Source organism: Petaurus breviceps, unplaced genomic scaffold (genome assembly GCF_028583685.1).
Source record: "Petaurus breviceps papuanus isolate PSGF00001 unplaced genomic scaffold, PetGlider_PUasm1.0 103, whole genome shotgun sequence".
NCBI classification, from domain to species: domain Eukaryota; kingdom Metazoa; phylum Chordata; class Mammalia; order Diprotodontia; family Petauridae; genus Petaurus; species Petaurus breviceps.
In genome coordinates this window covers 3,694,783-3,717,505 of record NW_027185588.1, presented here as the reverse complement: position 1 = coordinate 3,717,505, position 22,723 = coordinate 3,694,783, and the positions used below count along the sequence as shown (strand labels likewise).

The 22,723-nt window shown below is 45.7% G+C and overlaps 1 protein-coding gene across 2 annotated transcripts in view; it reads left to right on the top strand.

Moving 5' to 3' along the window:
* LOC138168431 (ceramide synthase 4-like) overlaps positions 1–10,533 on the top strand; it is a 53,476-nt gene extending 42,943 nt beyond the window's left edge. For both annotated transcript variants that reach the window (XM_069097515.1, XM_069097484.1), the window contains exons 6-11: positions 775–825; positions 2,266–2,358; positions 2,952–3,080; positions 8,583–8,689; positions 9,052–9,208; positions 9,706–10,533. In XM_069097515.1, coding sequence (XP_068953616.1) covers positions 775–825; positions 2,266–2,358; positions 2,952–3,080; positions 8,583–8,689; positions 9,052–9,208; positions 9,706–9,894 — 726 coding nt within the window. In that variant the 3' untranslated portion in view covers positions 9,895–10,533. The remainder of the gene's footprint in view (positions 1–774; positions 826–2,265; positions 2,359–2,951; positions 3,081–8,582; positions 8,690–9,051; positions 9,209–9,705) is intronic.
* The last annotated feature ends 12,190 nt before the right edge of the window (positions 10,534–22,723 follow it).

The window sequence follows — 22,723 nt, the reverse complement described above, 5'->3', positions numbered from 1 at the left end:
AATGTACTAAGAACTAGAGATAAGAAAAAAAAGGCAAAACCAATTCTGCCCTCAAGGAACTTCCCATTCTAATGAAGGAGATTTCATTAGATATAAATGAATGATATGTAATAACTGTATGTAAACAAAACATATACAGGTTAAATTGAAAGTATCTCAGATAGAAGGCACTGGGATTTTAGCTGAGATTTGAAGGAAACCAGGAGGCAGAGATGAAGAGGGAGAGAATTCCAGACATGGGGGAAAGTCAATGAAGATGCACTGAATTGGGAGATGGAGTGTCTTGTTTGAAGAACAGCAAGGAAGCCAGTATCACTGGATTATAAAGTATTTGGAGGGCCATGAAGGTAGGGAAAATGTAGGGCTAGAAAAGTAGGAAGGGGCCAGGTTTTGAAAGGCTCTAGAATCCAAACAGAGGATTTTATACTTGATCTTAGGGAGCCTTGGAATTTATTCAGGAGGTCAAATGACATGGTCACACCTTTGTTTTAGGAGGGAGGGGGAAATGATAGCAGGAGTTAGGTATCAAACTTCCTCTAAGATCAGGTTTTGCCCAACAGGTTTAACTCTGACCTTGTCACAGCCTGAGAAAATGAAGATGGGGGAGGCATAGATAATGGCAGAACATTCTGTTAAGTGGGGATGAGATCATTTCTGTTGAGTGCTTAGAGTTCCCTGGGGGCAGCCCTAAAATTACAGGTCAAAGCTATTACCTGTGGGGGCTGGCAGTGCTGAGGGCAGTTTCCTGAAACCCATCCCTTTTTTATCTTCCAGGAAACATGGTTGTGGGAGCCCAAGACATGCTGGGATAGATACCCCTTCCAGGTAAGCAGCCCAAAAAACAAAGATGGGCAGCTGAGATGCCCAGTAAAACAGGTCTTGGAGCTAGAGAAGATCTTAGAATCTCAGAGTTGGGAGGGATTTCAGAGTCCATTTAACCCAAACCATACCTGAACCAGAATCCCCTCTATACGGAAGGAATCCTTTATCTTCTGTGGCCTCGAGTCCCAGCAACAAGCCTAAGTCTGTCCTAAATCCTACAACTTCCACCCATTACTTTTTCAACTTCTTCCCTCTGGGGGTCAAGAGGACCAAGTCTAATGCCTTCTGCATACTAAAGCCCTTCCAAAACCCTAACTACAGTTATCACAGTATCCAAATATGTCCCACTGACCCCTCATCCTTTTCATCTATTCTCCTTACTAAGCATCTCCAGTCCCTTCAACAGATCCTTGTATGACATGATTTCAAGGCACTCTGCCAATTTGGTTGCCCTCCTGGACTCAGTGTTTATCAGTGTCCTGAAAATTTGGCACTCAGAACTGAACGTGATATTCTGAATGGCGCCCAGGGCAGAGTACAGTGACACCACCACCTCCTAAAAACTAGTCCTCTCTGTACAGCCTAACATCAGCTCTCTTGGCTATTAACTCATCTTGGCCTTCCAGTCCAGTAAAGACCCTAGATCTCTTTCAGGTGATTTGCTCTCTAGCTACCCCATCCCCTCTTTATCTGGGAAGTTGATTTCTTTTTTTTTTTTTTTAAAGCAATTGGGGTTAAGTAACTTGCTCAAGGTTACATGGCCAGGTGTTTCTGGGTGGGTGCTAAGTATCAGAGCCTGGATTCGATCCCAGGTCATCCCGACTCTGGGGCCGGTGCTCTCACTCGCTGTGCTACCGGGCCGCCCCTACAGAAGGTGATTTCTTAAACCTCTGTTAGACTTTACATTGTCTCCCATTAAATTTGGCCAAACATTCTAACCCATCACAAACTTTTTGAATCCTGACTGTCATTCAATTTCTTAGCTACCCCTCCCTTTTTGCCATCTGCACATTTATGAGCTTGCAATTTATGGCTTTATCAAAAGTTGTGATTTTTTTCAATGGCATAGAGCAAAAAAAGCACAGATTTTTTGGCCATCCCATTAGAGATCTCTGTGAATCTTCCTAACTGTAGTGTTATCTAGCCCACATTTGTCTTTTTCCACAAGAATTAAATGAGGCATTTATTGATAAATGCTTGGCTAGAATCTGGGTATACCCTATCCATGGCATTCCCTAGTTGTCCAGTCTTGTAACCCTTTCATAAAAGGAAATGAGGTTAGTGTGTCATGATTTGACTTAGGTGGGGACAGGTCTCTGGTACCCTCTGTGCCTTCTGCAGAGAACATACGAGGTAGCACCTCAGCCCCATGAAACAGTTCTTTCTTTTCTAGCTCTATGTCCAGGCCACACCATTTAACCACATTTTTTCTTTGATCCTCAGCCTCTGCAGCCTGCCATGTACTGGTGGTACCTCCTTGAACTTGGCTTCTACCTCTCTTTGCTGCTGACTCTCCCCTTTGATGTTAAGAGGAAGGTGAGTCTAGGGCAGGCCTGCACAACATACCGCCCGTGGGCCGCTTTGGCAGGTCACAGGCAGCCTGAGGGCCATGTATTGTGCAGGCCTGGTCTAGGGGGAGCCCAGGCAGAGGGAAAAGGCTCCATTCTTCAGTCTGATGGAGAGGCCAGCTTTTCATACCTGCCTTCCTTAGGAAAGTATCAAGTTTGGCTTTGACTCTGAAGGTCATTCCCTGAGGAGTTGGCCCACAGAAACAGCTAGAGTAGGCCTGAGCAGCCAAAACTCACGATGCTCTGCCAGAGACTGGGCAAGGGATTCCTGGAACTTAGGTGTTGATTTTAGTATCTTCCCTCTGGAGTCCAAGGAAACCGAGCTTGCCAACTTCTCACCAGCTCTATACCTTGCCTGGTCTCCAAGCCTCTCCCAACTCCTGCCATGTTGTCTCCTCTTCCCCTCTTGGTCTCCTCTTTGGGTCTCCCCTGGAGTGTGTCTGATGGCCCTTGGCAGACCTGGGCTTCGCAGTGGGTACTCTGAGTGGGAGGACCCGACCCTAGGTATAGACTTGGCCAGTCTCAGTGGTCCTGGTGTGACGGCTGTTTTCCTCTTTCCAGGACTTAAAGGAGCAGGTCATTCACCATCTTGTGACTATCATCTTGATTGGATTCTCTTATTCCGCCAATCTCCTGCGCATTGGTACTTTGGTGTTACTGCTGCATGACATATCTGACATTCTCATGGAGGTGAGTGAGCAAGGCATCGGTTTGTTGTCTGATCTTCCAGGCCCTACCCCAAGCATCTGTGCTGACAGATGGGAGTGCATGACTTACAGAAAGGGCTACAGGCAGGGGTGTGTTAGAGTCGGCAAATCAGCTCTTAAGAGCTAATTGCTAAATTCTCAGGGCGAGCATTTATATCTCAGAAATTGGCAAACTCTACAAATCAGGGCTTCATTTATTGTTCTGCGGATTGTCTAGACCTGAGAAAGTGATGGAAAATGATTTAATAATGTAGATTAGACTTAAGTGTGTATACTTTCTCTCCCCGCTGGAGCTCCATAGGCACAGATAGGGTCAGAGCCTCCAGAAACCTCCAAGAAACAGCAGGAAGTTTCAGGGAAGACTGACCTCAGAGATCTTGCCTCTACCATTTACCAACAGTATGACTTTGGGCAACTCACCCATCTCCCTTCAACACATATGTTGGTCCCACTGTACTCTACTCTGGTCAGAAAACATCTGGAGCTTATATTCAGTTCTTCATGCCCCATTATAGAGAGAAAATTGGCAAATGCGAGATCATCCATTGCCAGGATAATAAAGGGACTCTAGATCATGCTTTTTGGGTATTGATTGAAGGAACTGGGAATCTTTAATCTAGAGAAGAGAAGACTTAGGGGGGCTTGATAGTTACCTTCAAGTGTCTGAAAGGTCATCATGTGGAATGGACTTGTGCATGACCCCAGAGGGCAGAACTAGGAGCACCAAGGTGGAAGTTGTCAAGAAATAGAATTGGTTTTGAGGTCTGCTGTCCAGCAGTGGAATGGAATGGGATGTCTTGGGAAGTGAAAGGTTTCTCCCTCATCAGAAGTCTTCAAGCTGAAGCTTTAATAGCCCCCAGTTGGGGATGTCATATGGATTCTTGGTCAGATGTAGGTGAGGCTCAAACAAAGGCCACCGACATCCCCTCAAATTCTAAGACTCCACGATTCTATCAAATATCAGGATACTGTAGAAAGAGCGTAGCACATGGAGTCGGAAAACCTGGGCTCTAATCCCAAAACGGGGAGGAGAAGGTAAAGATCAAATGAGATAATGGATATAAAACACTTTGCAAACCCTTAAAGTACTGTATAATTCTAGAGATAAATAGAGAGAATATATATAGAATATATATAATTCTATATAGAATAAATATAGAGAACATATTAATGGAAAAGTGTGGAGGTCCCAGTAGAGTGTTCCCAAGGTCAGCCTGAGCCCAAGGAAGTTTTGCATTTGGGAAAACAGAATTACAGCCCCCAAAGAAGGCCACAGAATTGTCCCCAAAGCTCCCACCTTGATGGCAATCCATCAATTAGACTTCCTGCTCAACCTTCCTTTAGTCATGGCCTACCTTTCTATTTTTCTCTTTTGTATTTATCAATATGAAAAAAAAATTTTTTTATTGATATCTTTTGTTGTCATGTCCCATTCAGTAGTGAATATATCCTTCGCTGCCCACAGAGCCACCCCTTGTAACAAAGAATTATTTAAAAAACGGTTTAGCAGAATGAACTAAATAAACATCAGCTGTACTTGACAATACAGTACATGCAGTGTTCCATACTCTCAGTCCCCTGCTACTGCCCAGAAGGGAGGGGGGTCCATTTTCTCATCTCTTCTCTTAGTTATTTATTACACAGTGTTCAGTTCTGGGCTTTTGTTCATTCCATTAATATTGTTTGTAGTCAGAGTGTATGTTTTTCCCCCCTGGCTCTGTGTGTATCAGTTTATGTAAGTATTCCTATGTTTCTCTGGATTTTTCATATTCTTCATTTTATTATGGCACAGTAATAGGCCTTCACAGTCATGTACTGCAATTTATTGAGCCATTCCTCAATCAATGAGAATAGATTTTTGTTTCCACTTCTTTGTTCCCACAAAAAAAAAAAACCTTATAAATATTTTGGCATATTTTGGCATGAGGTTTTTCTTCCTGTCCTTTCTGTCTGTGAGATAGTGCCTAGCAATGGGATCATAGATTTCAAGTCAAAAAGAACCTTAGGTGTCACTTGGTCAAACCCCCTTATTTTACAAATGAGGAAACTAAGTTGCACACAGGTAATTTGCCCAAAGCCACATAGGTAGTAGAAAGAAAGAACAAGATAGCAGAATAAAAGATTTGAACCCAGATCATCTGACTCCAAAACTATTGCTTTTTCTACCATTTCATACTGGTTCTCTGAGTCAACAAGTAGATATTGCACTCACTTTTTTAGAAATTGTTTTCTAAAATAGTTGGACCAGTTCATAGTTCCACTAAAAATGTGCCTATTTTCCTGAAGCTCTTCTAGCATTTACCGTTTTACTATCTTTTGTCATCCTTGACAATTTGATGGGTGTGAGGTTAAACCTTTTAAGTTGTTTCAATTTGAATACACATACACATACACATATATAAACATACATGCATGCATAGACAGACACACACAAAAATAATGCAAGGTCATTTGGGAAGGAAAACATTAGTCCTTGTTCTTGGTTGGATCCACTAAAATTTGTTATACAACTTCAACTAGGTCCTCACCGCTGCAAGGCAATCCTACCATACCTCTCTTATCAACTCACTGTTTCACTCACCACAGTGGCTATTGAGGAAAAATTCAATGATTTGGGATAATTTTTCATACAGTTGTTAAAAGTTTGCAATTCTTCTGTTTGCAGAACAGTCTGTTCACACTCCTTTATCACTTATTCATTAGGGAATAGCTTTTTATCTTGAATATTTATATTAATTCCACATACATCTTAGATATTAGAGATACTTGATGCAAAAATTGTTTTTCCAATCAAAAACTTCACTTCTTATCCTATTTGCATTGATTTTTTTGTTAGTGTAAAAGCTTTTCATAAATCTGTTTTATCTTTTATGATTGCGTCTGTCCCTTGTTTGCTTAAGAATCTCCTAACCATAGCTATGAATTGATCTGGTTCTCCTCTCGTTTTTTTATAGTGTGACCTTTACTCAAGTTACATACCCATGTTGAGCATGTTGTAGTACATGGTGGAAGATATTGGCCCAAACCTAATTCCTCCCATACTGCTTTCCAGTTTTTTGAGCAGTTATTGTCAAATCAGAATTCTTCCATAAGTAATTTGGGTTTATCCAGCCACTGGATAATTGTGTTTGCTTGTTTCTGCCTCTTGGCTAATCTCTTTCACAGATCTTTTTTTTTTTTTCTGTTTCTTAACCAGTATCAAATAGCTTTCATGATTATTCTTTTTTTCTTTTCTTTTTTTTTGGAGGGGGAAGGTAAGGGTTAAGTGACTTGCCCAAGGTCACACAGTTAGTTTTTTTTTGTGTTAAGTGTCTGAGGTCTGATTTGAACTCAGGTCCTCCTGACTCCAGAGCCGGTGCTCTAGTCACTGGGCCACCTAGCCACCCCAATTGTCAATTCTCTTATATTTAATTCCAGAGCAATTAGGTGAAACAATAGAAGGCACATTGGACCTGGAGTCTGCAAGACCTGAGTTCGAATCCAGCCTCAGATGATTACTAGTTGTGTGACCCTGAACAAGCCACTTTCCCTCTCTGCCTGCCTCAAACTCCTCATCTGTAAAATGGGGATAATAAACAGCACCTACCCGCCAGGGTGGTTGTTAGGCTCAAGTGAGATAATATTTGTAAAGTGTTCAGTGCCTGGCAACACAGTAGGTGCTTATTAAATGCTCCTTCCCTCCTCCACTCACATGGCTGCCACTCTAATTCAGGACCTCATTGTCTCTAGTCTGGACTGTGAACTATCACAGTAGCCTCCCAATTGGTCGTTGTGGTGATGGTGGTAGTTGTTCAGTCATTTCAGTTATGACCTATGTTTCGTGATCCCATTTGGGGTTTTCTTGGCAGAGATACTGGAATGGTTTGCCATTTCCTCCTCCAGCTCATTTTACAGATGAGGAAACTGAGGCAAACAAAGGTAGGTGACTTGCTCAGGGTCTTTCAGCTAGTAAGTATCTGAGGCTAGTTTTGAACACAGATGAGACAGGCCCAGCACTGCTTCCACTGCACCACCTAGCTGCTCTGGCTGGCCTCCCTGCCTTCAAATCTCTCCCTACTCCAGTCCATTCCCCACCCTGTATAATCTTCCTGAAACACCATTCCTAAAATAGTCTGAATATTTCACTTACCTACTCCAAAAGCTTCAGTGGCCTCTCAGATCTAGACTCCTCATTACGGCTCCTCCCTTTCTTCACAGCCTGGCTCAGCCCTGCCTCTCCAGGCTGATCACACACTCCTCCCTTTAACATATATTCCAGTCCAGCCAGAAAGGCCTTTTCACTGTTCCTCACACATGGTGATATATCTCTCATCCGCCTTGCTTTTACGGGCCATCGCCCATGCTTAGAATGCCTTCCCTCTTATTTCTACTTCTTAGAATATTGAGCTTCCTTGAATGTTTAACTCAGAGGCTGCCTCCCACATGAGGTCTTTCTTAATTCCTCCCAACTGCTATCTGAATATCATTTTTACATATCTATGTGTGTTCCTGTTATCTCCCCTAGGAGCAGATAAACTCCTTGAGGGCAGGAACTATTTCTTTTCTTTTTTTTTTGTCTTTGTATTCCCCAGAACAATACTTGACATATAGTAGATACTTAATAAAAGCTTACTGAATGACTGAACAGAAGATAAATCTGGAAGAAGGGGGAACAGGGTAGGTTTTAATTCAGGGCAACCTGCAGAGGCTCCATAAAAGTAGAAGTAGTTTAACAAATCTTCAGAAGACACATCTCTGGGTACATTTCCAATAGACTAGATGACAGTCGGGGTCCCCCAGAATCTTAAGCAGCATGCAGTAATTCTGTCAAGTTTATAAGTAGAATTTGGAGGAGAGGTGGCCAGGCTCTGAAAATACCCGGGGGATTTTGTATGAATGCTCAGTATGAATCAGCAGTGGGATGCAGTGGCCCCAGAGAGGATAGCGTGATGTTGGGCTGCATTTGGAAAAGCCCAGCGTGCAGAACAAGAGAGGTAACAGTCCCTGTGGGCTCCGCCTTGGTCAGACCACATCGTGAGCATGATGTACGGTGACGGGAAGAGACTTTAGAAGATTGAGGCCTGCATCTTAGGAACCAGAGAACTGGAGAGCTTCTGGCCACAGAGAACCAGGATGCCAGAGGGACCCTGGCAAACATGCATCGAATGAAGGAATTAGAAGGCTTGATAAAAAGCGATCCTTTGTTCAGGATGGTTTAAGAAACGAGACCTTGCAACAATAAGGGAAAGTTTCAGAGAAGCAGATGGAGGCTGGGTATAAAGAAACTTCCTGGAGATCAGAATTACCTCCAAGTAGAATGGACTGTCCCCAGTAATAAGTTTTCATCATCTGGGGTCTCCAAGCAGATCCTGGATGACCAGTTGAGTTCTAAAGGGGATTTCTGGTCCACTATGGGTTGGACTAGATGCCCTCTGAGGCCCCTCCCGAATCTTGAGGTTAGGTGGTTTTAAAATTCTCTCTCTTTCTCTCTTCCCTTCCCTCCCAGGCCTGTAAAATGTTCAATTATGCACAGCGGAGGCTTGTCTGTGACACACTCTTCATCATCTTTGCCCTGGTGTTCATCGTTAGCCGGCTCATTCTCTTCCCAACCAAGTGAGCCTGGTCTCAAGAGATGGAGTGGGGTGGGCATAGGGGGACTTAGTATGATCCGTGGGAGAGACCTGGGGTCCAGAGCCCTCCTCATCCAGGGCCTTCTGCTGCCCAGAGCTGTCCCTCCAAAGAGAAGTATGGCTCTTGCCTGATGATGGTACAGAGCAGGGCCCCGGCCAGACCAGGAGGGTCTAGAGGTCTGGCAGGATGCTGTTCCCCTTGCAACTTGGGGTTCCTGTTCCGTCCCCTCCCATTTCTGGGGGAATGAAAACCGTCTGGTAACCGAGACTTGTCTAGAGACCATGCATTGCACAGGTCTCTCAGAGCCTGGCCCCACAGTGACCCAGGTTCCTCTCTCTCCTCAGAATCCTCTACACTACCTACTATGATTCCATGATCAAATTCCAGCCCTTCTTTGGATACTACTTCTTCAATGCCCTCCTCATGATCCTTCAGGTTCTCCATGTCTTCTGGTCCGGCCTCATCCTCCGGATGGTCTACAAGTTTGTTTTAGCTGGCAGGGTATGTACAGATCTAGACCTGGGCTCTGTCCCTGGCCTTGGCCCCTGATGTTCTAGTGTCTAGTGCCTCCTGTCCTAGGCCCATTTCAGACAGAGCAGGGGCAAGTGAACAGGAATCCTGGTCCCTGGGAACTGTGAACTCAGGGGAGTCTGGGTGGTGGAAAAGGTAGGGACTCAGCCGGCATCCTAGTACCAGTGGGCACTAGGTGGTCCAGGCAAGGAGTCCAGCCCAGAGCCTTGACAATCTGCCTTTCCCTCCTCTCCCTCCATCTCTCTTCTCATCTCTTTCCCTGTGTGTTTTTCCCCATTTCTCCGCTTGTCTCTCTTTTCTCCATCTCTGCCTGTCTCTTGTTCCCCTTGTCCCCACTCTCCCCTTCATTCTTGATCCATTCTGCTCTCCCCATCTCCGTCTGTCTCTCTTCACTCTTCCTCATTCCTTTCCTGCCTCCCTGCCTCTCGTTCCTCTTGGTGCCTCCCCTCTTGGCCTCTGGTTTTCAGATGCAGAGTGACATAAGGAGTGACTTGGAAGAACAGAACACAAGTGATGAGCAGTCCCAAGCACCCCAGCAGAAGAATGGGAGCCTCCAGCCCAGTGACAGAACAGACAGCGGGAACCTCCCCCGGTCTAGGGGCCCTCGGGGGGCTGGGCCCAGCCAGCTGGCCAATGGGCACGTCCCAGCCACATAGACTGCTCTGGCTCAGGGATGACGCCTGCAGACTGTCTGAGGATTCGGTCGTCATGGGAAATCTCCCGGAATCTGATGGAGCGTGGACTCCATAGACCTGGAATAGGACCCTTTACTTGTTTACCCATCTCATCTCTGTCCCCACCTCTGCTGGACTTGAGGGAGGAGGAAGAAAGATTGGATCTCTGCAGAAGATTTGGGGGTGGGCTTAATGATCTTTCTCCTGAACAGCCTTTACCCTGAGCCAGTGTCCCTGGACTGGCTACTAAGGCCTTAGAAAGCCAGGATGATGGGGGATACTAGGGAAAGGCTCTGTTTCTGCTGTGCAGGTACCCCTGAGGAGAAGGCTGAGGGAGCCCTCAGGACTCCCCACATCCCAGGGCTGCCCTTCATCCCCATGGAGGCTAAGAAGGAGCAGGCTTCTTCCTGAGCCAATGAGAGGGACCTGGGCTTGTAGGCCTGGGTCTGGATTGGGCTGATCAGCCTCAGACCTCTCTCCCCATCCCAGCCTGAAGCCTCACCTCTGTAAACCCTAGGGAACAGGAAAGCCCATTCAGGATAGGGATGGGAGTGTGCATTCTGGGGTTACCCAGACCCAGAGAGGGAACAATAAAACTTGAATGGAGTAGTTTTCACTGTCTCTGAGATCCTGGACTCTTTCATGCACTGCTCACTCTTCCAGAACCTTCCTCTATGATGGTACTAATCATGGAGTCCTAAAATGTCAGAACTGGAAGGGACCTCAGAGGGCCTCTTTGAAGCCTCACTTCAGCAGCAACATCCTGATCAGCATGTGATCATTCAGCTTTTGCTTGCGTACCTGCCACAGTGAGGACCCCACTGCCTATGGGGACAGCCCATTCTTTTTCTAGAGCAGCTATTATTGCTAAGAATTTAAAAGTTTTTTCCTCTATCAAGTCCAAATCTCCCTTACTCCCCTGAGACCTCCTACCACTGCTGCCCATTCCCAATCTCACCCCGTCCCCCAACCATAGGATAGCAATGGAGTCGGGGAGAGGCTGGTGGACTTCAGTTTGGGACAATTTGACCCCAAGACAAATCAGACAGTGGTGTCTGGGACTCCTTTCTTATAGCAGAGTCCCCTCACTTTCCTTTACCTCCCCAATTCGCCCTGCTTAAACATCCAAAATTGAAAATTGGACATGGCAAAACCTCCCCCACATTGGTGATTCCCTTAGCTCACAGCTCAGTGGTCTGAAGTAGAAACACTGTTAGGTAGGAAGTGAGTCTCTGACATGGTATTAGGAATGAGAGTGGGAAAGGAACTCCAGGTTGGGGATGAGGAGCTGGAGAGATACCCCTGGTAATCTAACCACCCCCAGCTCATGGGGCCATGAGCATTTGACTCAGAAAAGGGACCTTGGATTTCATCTAGTCAAAATTCCCCTCGTTTTACAGGTGGGGAAAATGAGGCAGGGAGAGATGAGACATCCTATGTCACACACTAGTAACCAAGTCAGTATTCAAACTCGGGTCTTCTAACTTCAGATACGGTGTACTTTACAAAACACCACATTCCCCATTGCCTCTCCCTCATCTCCTTACCTCTGTCTCAGTGACTGGGGCTACTGGCTGCCCCCACTCATTTCCTGTCCTACCTGTTCCCTGTTAAACGGGAAGGAAGGTCAAAGAATACACAAAGGGAAAGAGTTTGGTTCCCAGTTCTCACATCTTTCAAGAACCAATAGGAAGATACTGATGGTCTTTGCTAATGGTACCTGTTTGTGCAAAGGAATGAAGTCAGATCCAACTATGTTTCAGGTTAAGCCTTGGGTACTTGTGGGCAACCAGACCCAGAGTGGGGTTGGAGGGTCTCCCAATGGAGGGAGCAGAAGGGATGTAATGGAGCATGGGGACCCAGAAAGGGAAAAGGCAAAAGACCCAGATTTGAGTATTGGCTGTGTCAGTGAGGTAGCTCAGACAGCTGGAATCCCCATCATAGTCCTCCCAGGGTGAGGGAAGCCTGGGGAGCTTCTTCCAGGATTGTCCCTCAAACAGGACAGAATAACACGTAAAGCCAAGTCCCAAAGAAGGGCAGGGGACATTCCTAGCCTCCAGATCTGATCTTACCTAGCCACACTTGCCTCCCTCTAGCTCTTTGAACAACCTGCCTGTCACAAGCTGCCCCTTCCCCCCTGCCAAGACTGACAGCTCCCTTCCTTCCATCCTCTTCCTCCTTCATGTATTTGTGAATCCCATGGAAATGGCCTATCCAGAGTGGCAGCTTGATAAAGCCTCTTGAAATTCAAAAGAAGTGTTTGAATCCTCTTTCCTTAAAGTGATTGCTACCTCAGAATCAGCCTTCCACAACCCTTGGGCAAAATAAGAAACTCGATGGAGGAAGGGGTGAGGTTCCAGGCACTAACTGGAGGGGAGGAGAGGCATCCAGGGGATGTACATGTGTGGAGTGCTGAGCTCCCTGTTCTGCTTTCTCCACCATCAGCCCAATTTACCCTGGACACATCTTTAGCCCTAGTGATTCCTCCCCATCCCACTCTATCAGCTTCATCCCAGAGAAAAACTGTGCCCCACAAAGGCAAAGTCTCAAAATTGAGGCAGGGGACTCTAGTCGGCCCTCAGATATGCCCACCCACCCCCCAGTTTCCTTTGTTCATATTTACATAGGTTGTCTCTGTTAAAATGTGAGCTCCGTGAAACCAGGGTCTGTGTCGTCTTTCTTGGTATCCACAGCTCTAGTCTAGTGCCTGGCACCTAACATTGATTAAATATCAGAGAGCTGCCTAGAAAGGAGACCCTACAGATGTGACCCCTGCCCCCAGATCTAGAGCTGAGAGAGACAAGCTACTGCTGGAGATGCTTGCTGGTTGGACTCCCTGCCTCAAATCCACCCCATGCCCAATCCCAGTCATCTTCCTAAAGAGCTGACCATGTCACTGCCCTACTCAGTAAACTCCAGCAGCTCCCTATTAGGTCCAGGATCAAATATAAAATCCTCCATTTGGCTAACTTGGCCCCTCCCTACTCTTCCATTCTTATATCTGACTTTTCCATAACATTGGCCTTGCTCTTACATTGGGTGTTCCATCTACTTTTCACCAGCTGTCCCCCATTCCTGGAATGCTCTTCCCCCCCTGTACCTCCTGGCTTTCCTAGCCCCTTCCTTCTGAGATAACCTCCCATTTTTCTTGTATATGCCTTGTATTACATAGCTGTTTGCATGTTGTCTCTCCCATTAGAATGTGCTCTCTCAGAGGGCGGAGGGGGGGAGAGAGGGGGAAGTGGCTTTTGTATCCCCAGTGTCTAGCATGCAATAAGCACTTAATAAATGCATGATGACAGTGGTGGTGGTGGTGGTGGTGGTGGTGGTGATGTAGGAGTCTCCCAACTTGGATTCCATGAGAACCCAGGGAGAATCTCATTCACCATATAGTTAGTTAATAATCTCTAAGATAGGGGGTGGCTTGGTGGTACAGTGAATAGAATACTGGCCCTAGAGTCAGGAGGACCTGAGTTCAAATCCAGCCTCAGACACTTAACACAAAAACTAGCCGTGTGACCTTGGGCAAGTTGCTTAACCCCAATTGCCCTCCAAAAAGCAAATAATAATAATCTCTAAGATAGAGGATGCCTCCTTCAAGACAGAATTAGTCTGGCTCATCTTGTTGCCAGTAAAGTGAAGAATAAAATATAGTCTGGGGGTCTCACTGATACAGCCCCATAACTCTTGTGTCTTTGTCCTTGGAGCTTTCTTTATCTGGGGACATGTTTTCCCAAAACTCACAGAATTCATATTCATCCTCCTACTTCACAATTATGATGGGGCTGGGCCCTCCCACAGGAGATTTCATGGAGTGAGAAAAGCAAAGGATTTGGAGTCAAATGACCCAGGTTTAAATCCTGATCCTGATTATTTACCCAGTGGCATTGGCCTCTCTGGTTCTATTTCTTTATAAAATGAAGATCTCCATGGCCCTCTCCAGCCCTAAATTCCATGAGTTTATGAGGTTGAAGGGATTTCTTGTTCAGGAGTGGGTTACCCTAAATGACTTCTGAGATTCTGTGATCCTAGAAACATTGCTTCTCAGAGGTCCGTAGAATCTTCTGTCTCCAGAATAGTGTCTTCTAGGAGCCTACATGGGAGCAAGCCCCCCCTCCCCAGTTTTATTCAAGGGTTACTTCCTGGCAGTCCTGGAAGGCACATTTGAGTAGAGTTGGAAGGGACTGATCAGTCCAAATCACTTCATTTTATACAGAAACAGGTCCAGAGAGGGGGCAGGGACTTTGCCATGTCCACGTGAAGCCAAGGTCAGAAGATAGACTAGGATTCCTTACTTCCATTACAGAGTTCTCTCAGGCCCAGGTGCCGGTTGGCCCTCACCTCATCTGTCCCTTGGAAAGGAACCCACAGCCCAGTTGTTATGGCTCTGAGGTCAGCCTTGGTTCTCTAACTCTCCCTGTCCCAAAGTCAATTCCAGAACCTTAAGGATCTTCTCAGGGTTTGCCTGCCCAGTAAGTACAGGGACCCAATGGGGGAAACCCAAAGCCCCCAACCCTAGGTTGAGAGAGGGTCCCCCCAGCATCATCTCAGAGCCTAGGGGCAACCACTGTAGCCCTGCTTCTGTCTGCACCCCTTATTTTTTCCCTAATGTTCTCTCACTTTGACCTGGTCTTTGTTTCTGGGGAGCCCAGGATCAGATCCCCCCGGTTTGATAAATAAGTCCTATTCCAGGGTGGCTAGGTGGTGCAGTGAATAGAGCACTGGCCCTAGAGTCAGGAGGACCTGAGTTCAAATGTGGCCTCAGACGCTTAACACTTACTAGCCGTGTAACCTTGGACAAGTCACTTAACCCCAATTGCCCCTCCAAAAAAATTAAATAAATCCTATTCCTCTACCGTAGCACCTGCAGATTTATCATGTGCTTTCCTCCCAGCTGCCCCATGAGGGCAGTGGTGCCCCACACTTATCCCTGTCTGATTCCGGCCTCAGGGTGTATCATCAACCCTCAGGTATTCTTTGTTCCAGGAAGGCAGAACTACTTACTTAACTGTCTCCCGAACTTCACATTCTATCTCCTTCCTCCATGGTCTGGCACAAACTGTTCCCCTGCCTAGAATGCACCGCTGCCTTGGCCTCTCAGAAGGCTTCTGAGCACTTAGCACTTGGAGGCTCAGGCCAGGCTCAGCCCCTCCTTCCTATGTGGTTTTGCCAACCCCCAGTTGACCACCACCACATTATTGGTGTGCTCTCCTCCGATGACCTTATTTTCCATTTATCTGTCTTCCTGTTTTACCTCATCTCTTCAAGGCAGCTGCTGGTGAAGTGGTTAGAGCTCTGGGCCTGGAGTCAGGAAAACGAATTCAAGTCCAGCCTCAGACATTTACTAGTTGTGCACGTTCTATATGCCTTGGTTTCCTCAACTGTAAAATAAGGATGTTGTGAGAACCAAATGAAATAATATCTGTAAAAGTGGTTAGCACAGTGCTTGGCATATAATATGTATAAATATATGTATATTTATTGTGTAGACGTAATATATGTATAAATGCCTCCCCTTCCTACCTCCCAATATCCTCCCACCAACCACCAAAGTAAGTTCCATGAGAGCCAATACCTTTGTCTTTAGAAGCCTAGCACTTAAGGGGTTCAGTAATGATCATCAAATTGAGGGTTTGTTGGGTTGCTTTTCTTCTTTTGGAGGCAATCGAGGTTAGTTGACTTGCCCAGGGTCACACAGCTAATCTGTGTCTGAGGCAGGATTTGTACTCCTGTCCTTCTGACCCCAGGGCTGATGTTCTATCCACTGTGCCACCTAGCTACCCCTGTTGAATTGAGTTTTACAGAGGAGTAAACTCATCCAGATTCCCCTAGCTAAGCAGCAGGAAAGAGACCCGAACTCAAGGTCTCAGGAGTCCACCACAATTGTCCCCTACAGAAAGGACTGAATTAAGGAAGAAAATACCCCAGGCAAGGTACACTACTCACCCTTGATTCCTAATGGACCAACTAGAATTGAGAAGGCCTGTCACCCAGCCACCCACTGCCACTGGAGCTTGGGTCATCTCTGATCCGCACCCTCCCACCCCTCGGCCAGGATCTCAGCCAGTCAGTCAGTAAATGTTTATTGTTGCCCGCTGTGTGCTAGGCACCATGCTAAGTGTGAGGGTACAAAAAGGGCGAAAGACGGTCCCTGCCCTCGAGGAGCTCACAATCTCATGAAATGAAGAAAACCTCCAGCTTCCTTAAATGCCAATGCCTTCTCTATGTTGATTCTATCCAATGTATTCTGCACATAGCTCGTTTGTACACAATTGTTTGCATGTGACACTAGACTGTGAGCTCCCTGAGAGCAGAGATGCATCCTTTCTTTGTATCCCTAGCACAGGGCCTGGCCCATGGTGGGCACCTAAAAATGTCTATTGACTGACTGACAACCAAGACAGAGCTGAGGTAGGGAACACCTTTCCAAGCCCCTCTAATCTAGGCTGAATGTATGTCTAAGGTTCAGAAGTTACGGTGGCTAAGAGAAAAAACCTTCACATTCTCAAGGGGGCAAATTAATATGTCATATGTCACGGGGGGGGGGGGAGCCTGTGAGGACGTTTCTTCGTGTGTCTCCCTCTTACCCAGAGGAACAATTGTCCTTTTTTCTTTAAAAACTCTCTGTGGGGTAACTAGGTGGTGCAATGGATAGAGCACCAGCCCTGAAATCAAGAGGATACGAGTTCAAATTCAGCCTCAGATGCTTACTAGATGTGTGACCCTTGGCAAGACAATTAACCATGATTGCCTTTTTTTAAAAATGGGAAGACAACAAAAAAAATCTGTCAGAGCTAACATCATTTAGCACTGGGAAGATTCTCAGAAATTACCTAAACTCTCTTATTTTAGGATGAGAAAATTCGGGGTCAGGGAAGAAGGAAAAGGTCAAATAGCAAGTGTCAAAGGTAGGGTTTAAACCCAGGTCATTGGATTCCAAACCCAGTGCTCTTTCCACTGTAGATACCTTAGAGACGAATGAAGGGGGCGAATAATAACGAAAAAGCACCTACTGTGTGCCAGTCAACCTGCATTTATTTAGGGCTTACTGTGTTCCAGGCACAGGGTTAGGCACTTGAGAAATAAACGCAAAACCACTATCCCTTGTATTCAAGAAGCTCACATTGGAATGGGACAGACAACATGAAACTAACGAGATCTATAAAAGAATCTCAGGAAGGAAGGCATTGGTGTTGAGGGCCAAGAGTGGTCTCCCACATTAAGTGGGATTTGAGCTGAATCTTGAAGAAAGCAAGAGAAAGTAAGGATCAGAGGTGAGGAAGGAGAGTGTTCCAGGCTTGGGGCAGGGTGGGTGGGGAGAGAGAGAGAGAGAGAGAGAGAGGGGAGGGGGGAGGGAGGGAGAGGGGGAAGGGGGGAGAGTGGGGCAGGGTCACAAAACGTGCTTGGAGGAGAGCAAAGTATAAGGAAAGATAGCTAGAAAGGGGCTAGCTAAGTTATTAAGGCTCTTAACTGCAAACCAGAGGAATTTATATTTGACTTTTTTTTTTGCTTTTTGGGGGGCAATTGGGTTAAGTGACTTGCCCAAGGTCCCACAGCTATTTTGTGTGTGTGTGTATTAAGTGTCTGAGGCCTGATCCAAACCCAGGTCCTCCTGACTCCAGGGCCAGCGCTCTATTCACTGCGCCACCTACTTGCCCCTTACATTTTTGACTTTGGAAGTAAGAAGGAGCCACAGGAATTTACTGAGTAGGGGTGTGACATGGACACACCTGCATTTAGCTGAGTGAGTGAAGGATGGATTGAAGTGAGGAAGAGACTTGGGCCAGGTGAGAGGTGACAAGGGCCTAAACTAACCAGAGTGATCATTCTGTGAGTAGAGAAACGTGAAGATGACAACAGACTGGATTTGTGGGGTGAATCTGAATAAAAAAGAGGCCATGGCACTGAGGTTTGCAAGCTTGGAGGATGGTGATGCCCTCAACAGCAATGAGAAAAGTTGGGAAGCTGGAAGGGTTTAGGGGAAAAGATGAGTTGTTTTGAATATGTTGAGTTTGAGATGCCTATGAGACATCTAGGTTGAGATATCCAAGAGGCAATCAGTAATATAGGACTGGGGTGCAGGAGAGAGACAAGGGCTGGCTTTATAAATCTGGTGATCCTCTGCCTAAAGATAATAATTGAAATTATGGGAGCTGATTAGATCACCAAGCAAGATAATATAGGGGAAGAAGAGAAGATGGTCCAAGACAGAGCCTTGAGGGATATCTGTGGCTAAAAGGTGTGACATAGACCAAGATCCAATAAAGAAGACAGAAGAGAAGTAGTCAGATGAATATGAGGAAAATCAGGAGAAAACAGTATTATGAAAACCAAGGAGGAGGGAGTATCCAGGAGTTGGCAAATACAAAAAGCAAGACAGACCCTGTTATTAAGGAGCTAATCTTTTAATTAATAGGATTATGGAGGGGGGGGGTGTGGCCAGTTGAAGTGTGACTTGAAGTGACAAGGGACCATGATGGATCCTCTCATCCAATCTTCTTGCATAGTTCTGATTGGGTCATTCCATTACTCCAAAATCTTCAGTTCTCTGTTGACTTCCAAATAAAAGCCAAATTCTAGCCTGGTATTCAAGGTCCTCCCCAGTCCTTTTACCTTTCTGATCTGACTTCCTACTCTTCATAAACTCTGACCTCCAACCAATTGTTCCACTGGCTGTTCCTCAAATATATCTTGTACTTTCCTGAGCTCTATTTGAGCTAAGAACTTTCCTCTGCTGGAAATACCCAAAAACCTCTAGCCCCCAACACCATTGCTTCCACCTTTTGATATTCTCACCAGTCTACAAGACACAGATTAAATCTCACATCCTTTTTTCTGGATTGTACCCATTGAAAGTAATCTCTTTGGTTTTTTTTTTTTTAAAGCAATCGGGGTTAAGTAACTTGCTCAAGGTTACCTGGCCAGTTATTTCTGGGTGTGGTGCTGAGTATCTGAGCCCTGACTTGATCCAGGTCATCCCGACACTGGAGCCGGTGCTCTTACTCGCTGAGCCACCTGGCCGCCCCTAAGCAATTGGGGTTAAGTAACTTGCTCAAGGTTACACGGCCAGTTGTTTCTGGGTGTGGTGCTGAGTGTCTGAGCCCGGGATTCGATCTCCAGGTCTATCTCAACACTGGAACCGGTGCTCTTACTCGCTGAGCCACCTGGCTGCCCCTAATCTCTTTGTTTTTTTTTTGAGGGCAATTGAGGTTAAGTGACTTTCGAGGCTAGTAAGTGTGTCTGAGGTCATATTTGAACTCAAGTCCTCCTGACTTCAGGGCTGGTGCTCTATTCACTGTGTCACCTAGCCAGCCTTGTAGTCACTTCTAAACTCCTTTGGTATTTAATGTCTATATAACACTTGGTATATAAAATCACAGAATGTCATAGCTAAAAGGGACCTTAAAGAACATTTAATTCAGTATCACCACCCCCATTTCCCATCACTTGTTTCTGGAAGAATTTTCTCCCCATCTCCCCACTCCACCCCACCCCACCCAATATACTGAATAAGCCTCATATGCTGAATCTCACCTCCACACTCTGCATCAGTCCCCAAACTCTATCTCTCTCCTTCCTCCAGGACAGATGGAAACACTAGTCCACTCACTAATGGGGAGGGGGTGATGGCTGGAATGAGGTGTTCTGCAGTGGAATGGGAAAACAGCCAAGAGAAAGATTTTCAAAAGACTTGTTGTTAACAAGATTAGGACTAAGATTCTTAGCCGGAAAGGGGCTAAACAAGAAAAATCATGAAGTGGGGGAGGAGGAGGAATAAATCTAGCTACCACAAAATTGGAAATCTGTTTCTAGTGGGTGGTGATAGTCCCACTGTTCTCTGCCCTGGTAACTCCACACCTGGAATATTTCATTCCATTCTTTCTAGGTCCCTAGAGAAGGGAGCCAGGATAATAAGAGGTCTCAAAATTGTGTCATATGAGGTTTGGTTGAAGAAACTGGGGGTGATTAACTTGGAGAAAATTAGATAATAATGAAATAATAGCAATAGCTAGCATTTAAATACTTTGCAAAGTGCTTTACAATTATCATTTTATCCTCATAACAATCCTAGGAAGTAGGTGTTATTATTATTATTCCCCCATTTTACAGATGAGGAAACTGAGGCAGAGAGAGGGAAAGTGACTTGCCCAGGGTCACACAGCTAAGTATCCGAGGTCAAATTTTGAACCCAGGTCTTCCTGACTTGAGGTCCAATGACGTATCTACTTCTTAAGCAGGAGATAATTTTCATTCCAATCTTCAAATCTTGGTGGAGTAGGGAGGAGATGATCGACATCTATCTTGGAACTGAGAGCACCCCAAGAACAAAATTAAGCTCAATTGTTGGTAAAGTCACAAGGAGGGTAGATTTCAGCTTGATCTAAATTCCTAACAGCTGGACCTATCTGAAAACGGCTATTAACCCAAGAGGACTAAGTTGGATGGGAGGGATCTTATCCTTTGCTAGGTACTATTTCATTTATTGTACTTGCGTCCCTAACACACAGCCTAATAGGTGCTGTATTAATTATATTAATATTTATTTGAGGGAACTGGATTGACCTAGTAACCAAGGAAGCAAAGCACTCTGTTCTCTCATTTTATCCCCATGACAATCCTATGGGTAGGTATAACAGGTTATCATGGTTTCTGTTTTTTCAGATGAGAAAGCTACGAATAAGACAAGAGAAGTGATTTGGTCATGGTCATCCAATGGGGGACTGTCCATCTCGCTTGGATTTGACTCTAAAATCTCCTACGTCTAAATCAGGTATTTTGGACACCACACCATCCTGCATCGACAGCCTGGGTTTTGAGGACCCCCGGTGTCCAGAGAGGACATGGCAGGTTCATAAGCTTCTGCTCATCTGACATTTGTGGCAATAGGTCTTTCTCCCTGATTCTCTTCCATGGACCAGAAGTAACTCCCATTATGGTGAGACTGTCAGCTTCCCTGTTGCTCCAGTGGGGCAGAAATTGAGTAGATGCATAAGTGGTCAACAAGACAATGGTAGGAAGTCATGCAAAAGAGACCATTAGAGCTGAAAGGTGCCCAGAGGTCATCTAGAGCAGGGGTTGTTAACCCCATCATGGACCCCTCTGGCAATATGGCATAGCCACAGAACCCTTCTCAGAACAATGTTTTTAAATGTATAAAGTATGTAGAGGATGAAGGAAACCCATTATATTGAAATACAACTAGCAAAATATAAGAACTCTTGATTTAGACCAATCTGTTCATTTTACAGCAGAGGAAACAAGTCAAATAAACCTTTCCACCCTGTCTCTGTAAAACAATGAGTTTTTATGGTTCACAAAGTACTCTGCATGTCCTGTCTTATTTAGCCTTCATGACAAACACCATGAGATTGCTATAATGATCAGCCATGCAAATGTGAACAGGCTGACCCTGGAGGGAGGCCTTCAGGCAGTGGCTGGATAGCCCTTGCCAGGTGTGCTGAACAAGGGGATTCTTGGGCCAGTATGGGTTGGCCTTCTGAAGGCCATTCCAACACAGAAGGTTGTGAAATGCTCCGCCTTAGAGGATGAGGGATTTTCTTATCATTAGAAATGGATGATCACAGGATCATATGTCCAAAGCTGGGAACTTCTCTGGGTGATCTCATCCACTCCCAAATGTTATATTTCTGTGAAGAAGGCTCCAACATGTATGTATTCAGTCCATCAAATTCCAGTCCATCACAAAATACCAGGACGTCACAGCAGCATCTCAGATTCAAGATGATCAAGCTGATCCTCACACAAGACACTCCATCTCTTGACTCCACACATTCTTACTGGATGTCCCCACACCTGGAATGCTTTCCCTCTTCACCCCTATCTTCTGGGTTCCTTCCGGTCCCAGCTGAAATCCCACCTTCTGGAGGAAACTTTTCACAGTCTCAGTGCCAGTAGCCTTCTTCTGTTGATTATTCCTGTTTATCTTGTATATAACTCATTTGTACATAATTGTTTGCATGCTGTCTCCCCCATTAGACTGTGAGAGCCTCAAGGGCAGGGACTATCTTCCTTAGCAGTGCCCAGCATACAGCAGGTATTTAATAAATGTTTGTTGACTGATTACATGTGTAAAACAACTCATTGGAATCAGAGAATCTCAGAGCTGGGAGGCACCTCTGAGGTCACCTTGTCCAGCCTGGACTTCCACAAGGATCCCCTCAGCACACCCTACAGCTGTTCACTCAGCTCTCTCTTGAAGATCTCCAGGGAAGGGAAACATCCACCCAAGCAAACATCTTTCACTTTGGGATAATTCATTTTTAGGGCATCTTTCTTTTAAGCAAATCCTAGTTTTGTCTTCCTATAACTTCCACCCACTGCACCTGGCCCTGCCCTCTGAAACCAAGCAGACCAAGTCAAAACCCTCTTTCACAAGTATCATTCCCCCTGAACCTTCTCTTCTCTGGGCTAAATATTCCCAGGTCTTTCAGCCAGATCTCATTACAGTGTAATCACAGTCACCTTCATCATCCTGATTGCCTTCCTCTGGATACTCCAGGCTATCAATGTCTTTCCTAAAATGGGGTACTCTGAACTGAATACAAGTGGTCAGACCAGGGCAGAAGGCAGTCTGGTCCTGGAATTCTCAATGAAGGAACTGGGAATCAGAGAGGTTAAGTAGCCCGAGATCACATGGTTAGTGAATTGGCAAAGGCGGCATCCCTGATCAAAAGGACCCCCTGAACATTCCTGGTACTTCTCCAGCTCAGACCCTGTCTGGGTTCAGGGGTTCCAGGAGACAGGGATATCTCCTAAAACTTCCTGTGCATCACTCATTTCATGGGCCCGT